The following is a 17,696-nucleotide window of genomic DNA, read 5'->3' as shown; positions in this document are numbered from 1 at the left end:
TTAACCAACTTTAAATTCAAAAGAAAATACATTTGTCCTGTGAAACAAATGTGAAACTACATAGTAAATAATTAAGCATTTGTAATGCGTATAAGTTATTCTGTCCGTACTCTTTGTCAACATCATCGAAAGCTTTTTGTGTTATCAACATAACATGAAAATTCCATAATAAGGCCTTTACATAATTATAAAATCTGTAGTACTGTAACGAACTGTTAGATGGCTCTGAAAAGAAATCTTGCTAGAATGGTCGGCGCGCGCGCAGCTACGGCCTGCGCTTGCGCCACAACGAGCGAGCACTTTACGCAACGCGGCCGTTCACCCCGGAAGGCGTTTTCCTTGCAGTTTCTTTACTAGTGTGTTACTGAGCCGCAGTCGCGTGACTAGCTCGCGTGTTCTATAAGTACCCTCACACCCTCTTAGAGCCGGATCTCTGCACTCCAAATGCAGATTTAAATATATTGTTTTTGTTAACAGATACATCTCACGTTTCATTTTTTATTTTTTCTGTCTATAAAATCCAGGGAATGTAAAACGTTAATCCTACATACTACTAATATTACTATTACCACTATTTAACCGTTACTATTTAAGAAAATATATCAACGAGACGATTTAGCATTTGATATCGAGTTTCTTTTTCCGCATAATAATATCTATCTAAATACATCTACTTTTTTGGAACGGAACTTCGTTTTTATTAAACTTTTTGTAAACGACTTCTTAATTTAATTTGTTTATTTATATTATTCTTAGTGCTTTATGTAAACAAAATCGCGTCCATTCGCTACAAACATTTCCACTAGGCAATTTATTTTTAAGCGTTTGTTTACAATGTATAATTGCGTGCCGCTATAAGACGACTAAGATATTGACCAAGTTACGTGATTGTTACAAAAAAGTTACTTCAATTACTTCATACATAGTGAAGATTGTCAATATTACCTAATAATTATAATATCTTCATTACAAAAATATACTTAAGCATTATATAGAACATTTATCTTTGAACAGAGTAGATCTGTAAGAATCGTTTTCATTATTAAGCAAAAAAATATAAGTAAATGTACACATTCAGCGACATATTATTATTAGAGAAAAATAAAGGTATTTTGTAGTAATATTCAGTCAGTTTAGATCAAAACGCATCATGGAAATTCGAAGCATTAAATCTTACGACATAGTATCAGAAATAGATGACACCGATATATAGAGAAACCAAAATATTTCCCGCTTGTTTTTACTATCTACGAAGTACATGCAATCAGGGTTGTCTATCAAATAAAAAGATTTTCATGTTACACATGCACTAAGAACGTACCAAACAGATTTTATAAAGAAGTATTTAATTAATATAATACATTTTTAAAAATTCTAATTATTCTTTACATAAATATATTTTATTTTAATAGCCCGGACATAGGGATTTATATATTCAATATAGGATTGGAAAAATGAACACTCTCTGTTACAGAATTCAATATCTTTTTTTGCATTGTTTGTAGGTTCTATTACAAACTACCATCAATTATCAAAATATTTGCACAATAGTCAGTGACCACACGATAAAGCACATTTTTAAGTAAAGCGGCATTTGTATACATTAATTCCACTATAGGAAACAAGAACAGGTATGAAAATAAAGATATACGAATAAAACCACAAATAAATCACCTTTTTATGTAGTGACAAACAAACTGATGGACCAGCTAGTGATAACTATATCATATTACAAAAATGGCACTACAGCCATCACGTTATCATCTGATTTCCTTGATACCACTCCTGCGTTACAATTCCAGCGGACTAAGATGTTAATAATAATATAATAATTTCACCTGTCAACCGAAACACAGCTTATAATTCAAGCTCTTTGACGGCCTAAATTTGGCCCTCTGAGGCTACTCTGAGTAGGTATTATCTACATACGTCTAACAAATAATCGGTAGCCCTATCACGCATATTTCTTGTAGCTGGGTTTACGCGCGGTTCTATGAAGAAATTTGTTTAACTGTTTTGCTCTCGTGTAGGTATATTTCGTAACGGCAATGAGCTCACATCGAGACAAGTGTAAATTTATATATACACAATACGAGTAAAAACTATGCAAGCTGTCACTTATCACTTTCAAAATTATATTAAATGCATTTGAGATTAACGATTAAGTAATCTTATTTGTTGGTATATATGTAGATTGTAGTTATCTTTAGAAACAATCTTAATTGTATACTGACTACGAATTTGCATAAGTCTATAATGGAGCTTATTTATTGTATTGTTTCATCTAAATTACTCTGGCAGTTTCAAAATACTGTTTTGTACGAAGTTATGAACTGTCAAGTATGATTTTTTTAGGATAGCAAATAAGCTGGCTAGCAAAGTGATAGTAGGTATGAGGTAATACTTCAACAGGACCACTAGCATTATATTGAGTTACGTACGCTATAGGACCCGTCCTGCATTACCGTTCCGAAGGATTAAGGATCATGCCTCCGCATGTAATTTCAACCTAAAAACCTTACAAAGCAAGCTAGGTTTTTGGCTGAAATACTAATTAGTTAAGAAAAAGTACCCAAACAGACGAAATCGTACGAAGTCTACCTCAATGGAAATGGAATATTGAACACACGATACTATACTATACTACGGAGACTGATTTTAATTAATATGTATACCTACAAAGAAAGAAACTTACAAAGCAAGAGGTCAATTACACATAAAACTTGTTATTTTCTCCAGTGGGTATAAAATTTCGCAAATGACCTCAGCGTTTAACACGTGAAATTGAAAGTCTGCAAATACTGATACCACATTTAGGCCTGTTGTTCCTTACCTTTCTATAAGGAAAGGCGTTGTATGTATTTTTACTGTCAGAGAGCGACATTTACATAACAACTGACATTGCCGCGTCGCGCTGTCCAATGGCCCCTTACGCAAAGATGCACCAGCTCCTTGTGAAAGTGATTGTCCCCGTATGCATACGTAAAGTAATCCGACTTATGCCACACCCGCTCCAGTAAAAACTAACTTAAGTAAGAAATAAGAACAAAATAAATAATACTTAAAATGTCTATAATATATTTTTCAGACAACTTTTATTCGAACAAAATTCAGCCGTTTAGTCATGAAAAGGTGACAAACATACAGTTAGTATGGATTTAATACTATGATCGATGAAATACTATTTATTATTCTTTCACGCAAAAACTACTAGACTTGTTCTAATAAAAGTTGATACACAGATAGATCTTAAAACATTTTTACCGAATTTAAGGCAACACCGCGGGATACAGCTAGTGATGAATATTTGTACATATGTCATACGAGTCCTGAGGGAGTCAAGACAGTAAATTATTTTATGAACTAAATCATAAAGTTTTTTGTTTATGTAGTAAACCTTATTTAAATATATTAAACCTTAATTATAATACTGTTATTTTACATATTATTATATGTAAAATATTCTTCGTTTTGCAAAAGTAATAATTATCCAACGCTAGAAAAGCTAAATTTCAAAATGTCGTTCATTTGATGTAATTTGACACCACCTTAAATTTATATAACATGGCACTAATTCAAAGTCAAGATTCTAATATTCAATACAGCACATAGTTACGTACGAGTTTCGCAATAACACAGCAAACTTTGACTTCTGCCGTTCACAAACGCGCTAAAAGCTCCGAGTTGCACAAACACAAACTGAAAAGTGATTTGCAGATGATCAACCGTCTAGCGTATTGTTCGGTATTACTCAACAGCACCGCAAGTGCTAATACTCGTAAATTAATACATCTTTTTAATAATGTTGTCCCAAATAAACAGGGTAAAGACCTTTTACGTAACTCAGTTACGTAGGCCAGTGAGAGGCAATGTCAGCCAATGCAACCGCTGTGTTGTTATGACAAGTAAGCACTTCTTGTCCCACACAATGCTGGATTCAGAGAGATACCAACACCTTTTCATCTTAATCTATCTCGTTAACAAATTGGCCCATTGTGTATTTTGTTACCGATTAACAGCGCACCGCATTTTGAAACGAAAGATTGATATTATCTTCATTTTTAATTTCAAAATATTCCTTTATTCAAGGAAGATGTCTGTTTTGAAGTGGTTTCAGCACAGATTAAAACATTAGACATGTTTGTAAATCTGTAAATGTAACTTAGTTATCGTCGCTATCCGAGATAAGTAGGTTTTTGTATTAAATTTTAAACATAATCAAATCTTAAAAGTACCGATGGATATAGGCTCAACAATATTAAAATCTAATTAAATAATATTTATTTATACGCAATAAATATTCGATACTGTCATAGGAAGCTATATAGGTTCTAAAGAACATATAGCATTTGCTCTATGTCATGTCGATTTGGTACTATTTGTTCCAAACTTGATTCTGTCCAGTATAGTTCAATCCAGTACAGCAATCTTCAATAAATAGGTACTTTCAATTGTTTGATAAGTTTAAATTAACTTAAGAACTTGATTATAAATATTTTATCTAATTAATAAAATTTACTCCCTTGTTTCACAACTGATTATAAATATACATTATCAAGGTTCTTCTAATACCTATGGTTTAAATTCGTCTTTTGTTTCGCTAGTGCTATGTGCCTAAAAAGGTCAATGAACAGCCTCGACGTTTCTACAACCTTATTATGCACTGCATAACATCATTTAAAACCGAAATAAGCTAATAAATATAGACTGTTATTTCGTTGAAGTTAAGGTTGAAAATTCGATCTGTCTGTCACAGATATGAGTCGTTTTGTTTTGCCTATTGAAAGCGAATGTATATTGTGTACCCCATCGTAGGTTAATCGAGTACTGCATCGCATTTCAAGCTCAAACGCATTAATATAAGAGCGAAGTTGTCTTTTTTGTGTTTGGTTATTTAGACGTTTCGTAACTACCGGCGATTTGGCAGTGACGGCCAAAATGTTAGTTTGTTTATCGTCAGCGTGCGTTCTTGACAGCGAAAAAGTGAAAACGTTGTGGTACTTGTTGCGAAACTAGGCGTTGAGGCCTCGCGACGACGATGGTGCTCGCACTGCGCGGTCACACACCACATTATGTAATAGGAAATGTTCTGTAGACTCCATTTTTATATACGTATGTACATAATATGTATATATCACTGAATCAACTTCCAGAAATCAAAGTATAATAAAATAAAATTGTTTTGTTAAAATATATCTATTGAATTTAGGAATAGTTTCCCGTTTATCTAATAACCTACTTTAATATTTTATTGCATAAAAAACCGACTACAATTATTTAAAAAATGTAGGGAACTGACACAGGGTGAGCCCTATCACTTGCTAAAAATCATAAAAAAAATATGAACAGCTTGATAATGCTCTCACAAAAGCACAAATAAATTGAAAACCGTTTTGTAATCGACTGTAAATACACGTACTTATTCCTTTTACAATGTAATTATATTGTATTAAATATACTAAAAATATTATGCAATGTTGGCAGTCACTATAGTTCATACGGTCTTGGCAAAGCATTCATTAATTGTGATTCTTGCGCACCAAAATTTATAGACAATGGCGCCGACTACATGTCATTGACATCAAACTATTGTTTATTGTTAATTTGGAGGTGCTCTTTACGCACTTCCTAACTGTTAATGAATTTATTCTTAGTCTCAGTGAAATCTCAAGGTAACATCATCTGTTATTCTGTACACGCATCATAGCTAAGTTGTATAAATAATAAGAAATGCTTTAAAAGATTTTGGAGTCGAAAATTTGTATTTGTTGTATATCAGTAGCAGTGTCTTCAAATAAAAAATATTTTATTTTTCATATAGATCACTGACAGTACTGTATATACGAGCACTTCACATGCGTTGTTATTCCTTATGACAATAACATATCGCAGACTGACACCAAACATAACGTAAAACGCATATTGTTTTTTTAATTCGAGTCATGCACTACTACTACATATATACCGAAAGACCTGGCCTACCGAATGACCTTACAAAAATAAACACTATATGGCAACCCTTAGATAGAGCGATATTTTGAAATATTGCAGAACAGTGTATGAAACTAGCTTAGGTCGTCAGGCAATGATTTTGGCAGTTTGTGAAGAAAGATCTATGTTTAGACTAATGGCCTAGAGACTGTGATATGAATAGCTGAAACAGTGATTATGACATCACACTGATAATGCATCTTCGTGTGCAGATGCGATGCACGTCTTTGCCACGTAGCTTCATTGAACGCAGACGGGACCGCGACATATTTTAATATGACATCAAGCGAAGTAAAATATTATGATAATAATAACACAGGATTATTATTTATGATATAGTAAAATAAAGAAATAGATAAATATTAATATGCACGTATTAACCTTAAATACTTCAGAACTACGCTATCGAAAAATGTTATGCAGTAGGCATTAGGATAATAATAGCTTTGTTGAGGTACTTACAATGCGAGGTCATTAACTCTGTTATCGTACATTTTAGGTAAAAAGTTATTCGTCACATGGGCACGGCCGTCTAAGTAAGATAGGCTAAGTAATCCGTAAAACAAAAGAAAACGTTATCTCATCCATTGATAGTGTATAATGTTCTATTAGCTAATATTTTTTAATATTGTTAGTATAGTCTTTAGAAATAATTTTTAATAATTTTATTCTAATCAGCATCATCTAAGGAGGGTCTTTTGTAAAATATTATTAATGTACAGATACGGATAATTCATAAAGATCTCACGATTCATTCAGTAGCTTACTAGTTTTGCATTTTGTTTTCTACGTATATTAAACAAGACCTAAACCTAGAAAATATATTTCTACAAAAAAAAACTATTTTAATATTAACAACAATATGGATGAAACCATTTTAACTAAACAGAATTGTCAGCATATATTAATTGGCAAACATATCGAGTTAGTTTAATTTATTTAATTACGGATAATTTCTTAGGAAAGTAATATCATATGTTTTGACATTACCCTGTTTATCTCTCAAAGAAGTATAGAACTCTATCAGTAAAGAGTATTCATGTCATATTCTAATTTCGATATGAAAAAAAGTATTGAAAAAAATTGTGAAATTTTATTTTATTTATTACAAATTAAATAAGTTTCAATAAATGTATTTATCTTATGTTTAGGTATGTAATTAAATAAAATATTTGCATAAATTCACAACAGTATTATTTCTTTATATATAAATGTATAACAAACAATATATTACGTAACATAAAATAGAGATTTATTTAGAAAATTATTGGACAAAGTTTAGAATAGATCAATCACACTGTACAATCCTTTGCGTACTCTTATCATACGATGACTTTAACGATTTTTCCATTAATCATATTTAATAAGATTATCATCTTTCTTTAAGTTAGGTTATTGAACTTCAACTAAATCAGCCAGCTCCGCTAAACCGTGTGAAAAACATCCGCATTATCGATACAATGAATTTCTCGATCGATATGGCCCAATAGTCAACTGATAAAACTGCTGTGGGAATTGTGGACTGTTCACATTTTTGTATAACTATTGCGAAACCTTTTGTACGCTGTTTCTATTTGATGGGCCACAAAGAATATTGTACACAACCGATAACAATATTTGATCTTTCCAGTCAAGTAACTAGTTCATATTGAGAAAAGATCAACTTTCCTTCTTTATATTTTGAACTTTATGCTTTAGTCACTAAAAAAATAATGTATATAGATATTGACTGAATAGAAAAATTCCTGAATACATCTTTGTACAAATAATGAAGATAATAGTTGGCGTAGTGATAATAATAGTGAGGTGTGCCTTCAACATCAAAACTCGGCTTGACAAATACGTTCACCTTATGATCAATGTTTATTTATCTTGAGCCATCGTCTATTGATTGTCACTTATCACACTTGTGTTATTAAATAAACAAGTATCGAAAATTGTGTTTTGTTGAGTGTCTTCATAATCAAACGCACTGACAAACATTTGAATGCAGTTACAATACAATAGATAGTTGACGAAGCATCTATCACTTGCTACTCCTAATTAACGATTATAATTTTTTTTTTTCGATTTTAGAAATTCTTTATTTACAGTTTACCAATTTTTTTTTCCATAAATGAGTTTATTTGAACACTTACTTGTTTATTTGGCTACTTTTATTTTAGGAAAATAAAGTTAAAGTTAAAGGTATTTATTTATTTATCAAATTTCGTTGATATTCAAATTATCGCTAGTGCCTTTAAGTTACACAATATGCTAGTAGGTAACTATAAATATACAGTATCGTATGTACTACCATACGCGATACATTATTATATATTATCATAGTAAATAAATAATAAAATATCGAATTAAATTTGTATAGAACCTAGACGTATTGAGGCAATAAAACAATAGAATGTAGAACCCACTTCGATTCAATTGTGACAAAGCAATCATACATCACCCATTAAACAATAGCTTCACAAAGGAGACTGGCAATGTTTTCTAAGAATAATGTACATGGCATCAAATGTTGCATGAACTTCCTGTTTTCAGTGCCGAATTAGGTTACGCGGTTGCTTTCACCCATTCTCAGATAGGCCACCCATACATAGTGCGTTGCGTCAATATTTCAAGTGGCCGTGTTTTCTTCAGGAGAATAGTTAACCCAGTTTCGGGTTCCTTCTGGCTAAATATAATACTCTGGCTACCTGACTGTGGGCGCATACTAACCAACGCATACCTTCGGCATCCGTCGCGCAGCGGTCAGACATACTAACAACGGTAGTTTATTTTTAATCGTTTGTTTCCCAATCAAGGTTTTTTTGTAGTGTCGTTATATTGAATTAGGTTACTGATAAACATGTGATAGGTTAGTTTCAAATAATAACTGTAACATCTTTGAAATAATCTTATATACGTATTCATTATACGTATATTAAAAAAATATATATAAACGATAGAATTATTTACAAACTCCTATAGAAATTTCCTACTCTGTACACGACATGTCCATATGCAGAATTGTCTGTGGGTTTTTTTCTATTTATGTAGATATAAAAATCAAGTGATGTTATGTATTTCTTTGTAAAACTTTTCTGGACAGTCTCTGTTCCAGTTTGCCAAATAGTTTTGACATTATAGTTATTGTGTTTAATACAATGTGAAAGTATTTTATGGGGGTACTTTATATCAATAGCGTCATTGTCCTGTGTACAATGAATCAAAGGCGTAATCTAGGGTACTTATGAATAGCAGTCGATGCGAATGAACTCGGTTTTAATGTAATCCAACACCAAACTGTGCCATCGGCCTTCCTAACCTTTGACAAAAACCGGCAATGGTTTGTCATGTTCATGATTAAAAGTTTAGTGTTAACGCCCGATGAACATATGAAACCACAGTGTAAAATTTATAGTAGGCTTGATATACATATAGACATTAAGTGACATGTACTTGAAATTTGGCATATATATATAATAAAGTATATATATAAAGTGTTTTTTAGTGTATGACATATGAACTGCCATGCACAAAAATTATTTAAATTGCAATTATTTTACTTTGAAATGCATAGCTATTCACTTTATTAAAATACTACAGCCTTTAAATAGCAGGAGTAACCTTGTCGTATTGCGAAAATAATACACTCAGATCTTGAGCAAATCTTGATATTTTCAAGGTCGCGTTTTACATTACATCCAAAAGTTCATGATGCAATCAATGCATGGAACGATAACCTTTTAAGAAGTTGAAATCAATAATTAGTAGGTTACTAAAACACTAAGTAAATTGATGTATGAAGATGATACGTGTTGAGTCGGCTGTTGTGCGGTCATGAAGAACAGCGCGTGCGTGTACGTCCGACCTACTTATGCTTTACTAAGGCTGCTAGTGGTTGCCATCAGACCACACAAGACACGATTCGATACACCCATCGTCATCAGTTGCAACCCAGCCTAGTACTAAAACATCATGGCATACTATTAACGAAATCCCTTTTGGTAGTTCGTTGACCCCGCTATCGAAATCCGCACACTCACACGACCGTCCTCCAACGAAACGAGCAGATAAAAAAACCGAAACAAAATATATCCTAAATAACGGTGAATGAACAGCAGAGAGAGATAACTATATTTCGGCCGCGCACTCGTCAAATGTAAGATCAGCTACGAAAAATACTGACGCAATTTTTACAGCGTACGTAATTGAGTAGTAACGGTGCGAGCGGTGTGTGCGTGAGCGCCGAGAGCGACGCCCGCGTCCGCCGAAACGGAGGCGGAATATTTAGGTGAAAGTGTTTCGAATTTCGACATGACGACATTCGCGCGCAGTCGTTATCGTGATTTTGCCGAATCTAGAGGTTCAGGGAGCGCGCAGACGACCGTGACGCGACTGCGATCCGCGCCCGCGCATCACTTGTGTTGTTCCGCAGGAAGTGCGCCGGACTCCGCATGCGGAGCGTGTCAAGTGCTTTGAAAAACTATGCTGAGAGTTGGTGTTTCAAAAAATTTTCGGAGGCGTAAATTAAAAAGGTGATCGGTGTATAGGAACCAGGTGGAACGTTCGTGTGATGTACGAGGTGCTTTAGGCAAGCTGTCGGCAGGCGACAAGCTGGGGCCTGAAGAGGCGTTCGACGCCTCCGCGCACGCACAACAACTTCAGACGATGACCTCCACAATGGGTAAATATACTATTGCATATTGGGACATATTAAAAAAAAATATTGTAAAAAATATGTAAAAATACCTAAAATTAAACAAAAAAAAAAATTAAAATTTATTATAGTGGAAAAATTATATAAATGAATATAATTTACTGTATGTACATGATGTTAAAACAAGCGCATACTGCCCCGTAGCTCGGCTCGTAGCGTTTGCTACGCACCGCGCTACGTTCACTGCGCAATTGATAAATTAAAACAAAAAGGAAATTTAAAATAAAAAATATATTAATTTAATAATGAATAGATATGTAAGTTATATGCAGTATTTTCTCACTAAAGGCAGTTTGAAGCGATTTAATTACTCTACTATGGAATAATTTATGTATTTGTCAGTAAACTTAAAAAACTATCATTATATCACAAACAATGAATATTTATTATATAATTTATATTTATAGATTTTGTGTCTAATATAACAGATTTTATGTAAATAAACTGTAATTAATTTAGTTTCTGTTTTTTAAATAGACGGTCTATCACGGAATTACTACTGGAGTTATATTTATTACTCTTATTTACTGGTTGATGTTAACATCTGTGTTTAAAGTTACTATTATCGTTAAGTATGTTGAAACAAAACCAAAACTATTGTTACGACATTTACGTAAAAGGCGCCAATTATACTTATCATATAATTAATAAAGATTTTAAACGAAGTCTTCTAAAACTTCGTTTATAATTATTTAATTTTATTATAATCTTAAATAAAATTTTACACATCTTTATTTGTTTGACTAGGAGAATAAAGATTATTGTGGTATGCAGATACTAAAACATGAACAAGGTTCTAAATTAGATATTTGTACTTCTAAGAAGCATTACTAACAATAGTAGTAACTTTCTAATATTATACGGATAACGGCTCTGTTACCAGAGCCCGTCATGTATGCTGCTATAGAGTCTTATTAAGAGCCCTGTACTATTTTATGCATTGTATTTCTCTAGTAGGATCCTACGATTTCCTGAGTATGGGATGGTAATTTACATTATGGTAAAGTTCTCAATAAATCTGGCCATGAATAAAAAACAATTGCTCTCTAAATCCTCATGATACAACAATGTAATGCTGCAGTTTTATTTTTAAAAGTAAACAATATTAATATATCGTCTTATTTTTTTAATTTACAGAAATGCACTATTTACTAATGTTATATATACTATTTTTGGACTCATCTCCACAATAAAATAAGTTATTAAAAACTTAATACAATCGATTTTAATAGTGAGGTTGGAACGATTCTTTAATATGTGCAGTATTATAATAGCCAGTATTATACTATTACTAATACAGTAAAAAATATTTACTGCATCAGTAATAGTATAATAATAATACTAAGTAGTATTATTTCACTAAAGTTTTTAGTCCGACATAGCGTCATGGCAAAGAAACTTATCGCCAGAAATATATTATCTTATGTAAAGAAATCCACTACATTTCCTGTAGCAGTATTTGGAACGTTTCGTTTTTGGTATTATTATACTATAATATATAATAATAATCTCAGGTTGTCAAATATAATGTAAAAGGATTAGTCGAAATTTCAAAGAACTCCAATTAACCGCTTTGTTGTAAAGTGTACATAATAAAAAGTAGAAACAAAACCTTTACTTAAAACGTACTCATAGTTCTATAAAAATACAACTTTTATAATAATTATATATGATTCGTATTAGACTGATAACAATAAGGGGCACAAGTGCACCGTTTATATATTTAAATCTGTCTGTGAGTGTAATACGCGTAGTGTAATACTATTTTAAGATATTGCTGTAGAACTTTGCTACGAAGTGCTACAAGCGCAGGTGCGGTTCAGCCTATATTCGACTTATATTCAATACGTCCTTGCAAATATTGATGAATCCCGAGTGCGTTAGCACACCTGTTGAAAACACTGTTCGATGATTTTGATTTTGATTCTTGAAAAAGTTAATGATAATATTAAACACAATAAATATTCATGACAAAAATTTAATTAAATATTTACGTTTATAATGCTGATGAAAATTTTTTAAATAAATTTATGTAATAAATTAAATATTCTACAACTCTGAAATACCATTTACCAAATTTAATGACAAATATAAAGAAATTAAATAAAACAAATATGTTTTATATGTACTTCTGATCCAATGTAATGCAATGTCAGCGGCACACAGTTTTGATATTTTGACTTACACAAATTGGCTCAATGTCTTATTACGCAAATATCTGTTTTTGTTCAGATTCAATTTAAAAGTAAAACCATACACAGTTGCAAAACAAAGCGATGCAGTTCGACAGTAACCGTGACATTCCCAAATCATCTCGTGAATCACGATCGTGACTGCATAACTGATCCACTCTGTAGTCTATGACCCGGCAAACTTTTACTTTCGTTACAATATGGCCGCCCTTTGTCTATGGTGTTGGTCTATGACTCGGTGGGGTCGTTGATCTCTCGTCATTTTGCCGTTGCCGAAATACGTTTTTTACGCTCACTTTCCAATACAGTGAAAGCGAAAATGTACCAAATGTCACTGCTTCCTTTCAAACCATTGTAGTGGGAGGATGTAGATGTCGAGTTTAAATAATAATAGCCGTGTGTAATAGTGGCCATTAGAAAACTGCATTGTTCGTACATTTGAATACACACACAATATTTTTTATACTATTTCTAGTTGGTTTTTATTACCAGGCGGTTTTTACAACAAAATCTATTTACCGACTATGCAAGAATGTACCTGCAGTCATCAACAATTTGAAATTGTGCTTTATTATATAAAGGCAGATAACCTAATTCTGATTGTAAGCATGCTATGTTCTTGTTAATAAGATGAAATGTGGTAGTGAACTATTATGGGACTAGTATGGGAACTTAACTATTTTAATTCACAGGAATTGCATTGAATCGAATTATAGGAATAACGGTTACCACATTCCGTCTGGTGGGCCAAATTGATATACCAATTACATAAGGCGTTATACGTAGATATTACGTAGATATACGTATTTATTTTGCACACTTGACATTGTTTATGTTGTTAATGAAAGTTAAAGTTGTTTATAATAGTACCATCCGGTTAATTGAGCTATAGATACTTCCAGTTAGGTAATATATGCAAAACGATGTTATATAATTATATGTATAGGGAGGTACATATATATTATTTTGTGTTATACTTGTTTGTTCATATAGTTAACGTTTAATCGTTATATCAAACAAGGTAACAAAATTCTCAATTTATAAATAATACATTTTAAATCTGGTTATTGTTTTAATGACCTTATAAATTTTAAGAATATAAGATATAGTAATACAAATCTTTTCTATATTGAAATTACAATATTCATAGTGATATTTAATATTGTACATAAATTTCAAATGTCAGTCAATTTATTGAAATACGGAAGGACCTAGACGATTGCCAACTACCGACTGCTAATCTGTTATTAAATCTTGTGTCAAAAACGTATATAGTTTGCAATATGATCAAAATAGGAAGTGGTTAGATCGGAAGTGTTGGTGTTTAAAAATGGAACGTTTTAGTGTTGTGCGCACGCGCAACGTGAATGTCAAGGTGCAACGGAGGCCACAAGATGCGAGGCCCCAGCGCCACGGCCGAAATATAAGAAGGCAATGCGATCGTGACAGGATTTCATCCGAGTTGATATGAATGACATCGAGATATCAATTGTTTTTGTTACTCTCGTATATATTCGATGTTTTGTATAATCCCGTACTATCCTATTCTTTTTTTAACTTCAAAATATTTGGACCCAAATAATGTTTATGTGACTGTAGGTAGATCCGCTAATTAGTAAGAAAAATTAAAATTTATTAGTATATGTAAATCTATACTAATATCAACATGCAAAAATGTATTTGTTTGCTACCTATTCTATTTCAGAAGTATCCGATTACTTTTGAAATTACTAAACAAATTTTAATTAAATTTGACGTGAAGATATTATTATACCTAGCAAACCTCGTACGGCCATCTCTTAAGAAAAAATAGACTAGGTTGCCAGTAATAATTAATCTTATATATATATAAGCTGCTTGGATATGTAGATAAGATTGTGATGGCAGTTCAGTGATACCTAGCCCCTCGAATGGTTAAGGGCTTACTCTAGGAGATGGAAATGCTTTTAAACGGAGTATTAGAATGCAATCTCATATTCTACCGTACTATGGAGATTCACAATTTATTTGATCACAGAGTAAACGTGCAGAGAATTCTCATTTTATTCGGTTTGATTTGATTCAGAAATTTTGATGATTTCTTTAAATTAGATCACTATTTAAGATATCATACCACTTATCCAATATTTATTGTAATTGTTAAAAAGAAGAACAATATTGAAGTCACAAGCAGAACATCTCGAATTTATTTGGTATAGTAAATTTATGTATTCGTCATATTGTGAGACGCAATTATTAACTTACAATTCATTGAAATTACAAAATTTCTATACTTCGTATTATATGCCTATTTCACTACGACTACACTGCTTAACGGATCTTGTTAATATTTTACGCCAAGATAGATCATATCCTGAAGGCGGGGACTGTTCTGTTTTTATGTCTAAATATAATTTCATTTAAATTGATGAAAATAATATACTAAAATAATACAGACAGCATTACAAAATGAAGCTGTGGTTCGCTTGTTTCGAATATTATTCCGTCATTCTACACGTTACCTTTATACTCGCGTTGAAGTCTTTTCGTCTTCAGATGAACATTACACTGAAATAGAGCCTTGAATCGGTCACAACCAAATAAAATATAAAACACACTTACTACTCCACACCTGAATCGTGTTTATAGTGAATTCATTAGATAAAAACATGTTTTTATGTTGTTAGTTCTTGCAATCGAACTGACGTCAAATATTTATTTATATTTTTTGTATTAAATGTGTTATCGATATCATTGTATAATTTTCATGTCAGTGATGGAATAAGTTAAATAATATAATTATACGATATTATAATCATTATAACTACCCATTATAGTCCCACCGTCGAGCATAGGTCTTTTATAAGAGAGGGATTTAACTAACATAATATTCCTGCCACAACACGATTAGTTATTGCATATCACTTTTCTAAATTCCGCAGACACAAATAAGTCACATTACTGGGGACCATATAATTTGTTCTTCATTGCAGAGTTTGAAACCGTAAGTCACCACTCTACCTCGGTTGATAGGTCACTATGCAGTTTTAGAAAGTCTTTTATACTTTACATTCATCCAAAAGATAACACAACTAAAACTAGTTATTTATTTTATAATATTTAAAGCCGTAATGTACAATAAAAAGACACGCTATTATTATAGCTTTACGTACTATGACTGACTGCAATTGTTGTGTATAACCTTTTAAACTATTTCATATACATATATCACTGGGATTAAGTTTCCTGAATTTGAACATAACAGACGGATATGAGTCACTTGCATGAAACAAATTACAACATTTATTTTTACACGTGTACAGTATTTTAGTATGCAATTTAAAACCAAAACAAACTGTTCATTATAAATGTATTCCAATTAAAATTCTACTGCGTAATTCAACATCTGAGACGATTTCCGTCGACCAGTCCTGTCAGTGACGTCAAGAGTCTCCTAATGCTTTGTAGTCAGTATTGCGATTGACAAGATCGTGATTTGAATGCATCTATTACAAGCTAGTATATAACAGAACTATACAAGGTTACTACGATCTGTTCACCATTAACTATACATTTTAATTGTGTACTATCCTTAACGAGCGCTAGCAACCGTTGAACAAAAACACTTCCTTCTACATTTTTCGTAAATAGATTTTTTTATTAATATTATTTTAATATTAAACAGATGGAATGTTGAATGATTTTTGTTTCAATAGTAAGTTATACATGTTATCTAAGCTTATATAAATAATAGCTATGGTGTGATATATATATAATCTTTGTTTGACTTTGTATCAGATACAAAATAAAGAGAGAGAGAAAAGTCTAAAAAATCCGTTCAGTTGCTAACAGCACTGATATTTTATTATTTAAATTCAACATTATCATTGTTTGTGTTGGTTTGGATGTTTCCTGTGTATATTATATGTATTTGAAAGTTATATAAGTTTTCTAGTTAATACATATAATCTTTTAATTTAACTTTTTTAATAACATTGGTTTAACAATATTGTTTCTCACTATCATTACCTCTTACTTTGTTTCATAAATTAGTTAGATATTGTATATGTGCGTTGTCGATTAAAAATATAGGAAATAAGCTACAGAATCCTCCAAACACGTCGATTCAGGCAGTAGGCCGTTGACGCCGAATCAGGTAGACGGCCTCGCGTCGACACTGACATTGTGACCGGAACAGCGACCGTTTCCTGTATTGTACATGGACCAATCAAGATGTGCATTATCCCAATACTTAAGTCTACAAATTCAAAGTCAATATTTTTTTCTTATTGAAATGGCAAACTATTTGACTTAACTTTACCTCCTTGAACAGGACTACGGATATCATAATGCCACCTAATTTCACGACCATATCTCTTCAACCGAAACAGTATACAAATGAAGCTACTTGGCGGTTGAAATGGATGAGACTGAGGTACAGACTTTACGAAATCTACCTTGATACTGCTAAATTATCACAACTACTTATAACATTGTATTTTAAAGGTACTTAGTATGGATGTAGAGGGAATAGTACGATCCAATTCTATAACTTACAATAATGCAATTCAAGCTCTAACTTACTTAGTGATATCGAAGGACCTTCAGTAATATTTTATTCCTTTTACATTCCATTTTTCCTTGTGCTTCAATGTAGAAAATAAAATGAAAAGGTAATTTTATCAGATTCAAATTATAGTTCTTCATCCATTTCTATATAGCAATGTAGTCGTGTCCGTCTGTCTGTTTAACTGCTTACTTAATTTTTTTATTACAGTTTCATTTCGAGAATATATTTTAGGAGCTTTATATGTATGTACTTATACGACTTTCGT

General features: G+C 32.0%; 1 protein-coding gene across 1 annotated transcript in view; it reads left to right on the top strand.

The window, feature by feature from the left end:
- Window positions 1-10,569: 10,569 nt before the first annotated feature.
- The window catches only part of LOC131848349 (hormone receptor 4), a 29,914-nt gene continuing 22,787 nt past the window's right edge, over window positions 10,570-17,696 (top strand). The window contains exon 1 of the mRNA XM_059198167.1: window positions 10,570-10,657. Within this exon, the coding sequence (XP_059054150.1) occupies window positions 10,642-10,657 (16 nt within the window). The 5' untranslated portion in view covers window positions 10,570-10,641. The remainder of the gene's footprint in view (window positions 10,658-17,696) is intronic.

The sequence above is a fragment of the Achroia grisella genome, unplaced genomic scaffold (genome assembly GCF_030625045.1).
Source record: "Achroia grisella isolate CSIRO2021 unplaced genomic scaffold, CSIRO_AGI_Agris_v1 utg551, whole genome shotgun sequence".
Classification (NCBI taxonomy): domain Eukaryota; kingdom Metazoa; phylum Arthropoda; class Insecta; order Lepidoptera; family Pyralidae; genus Achroia; species Achroia grisella.
The sequence above is the reverse complement of the archived record's forward strand: the minus strand, read 5'-3'. Positions and strand labels throughout refer to the sequence as shown.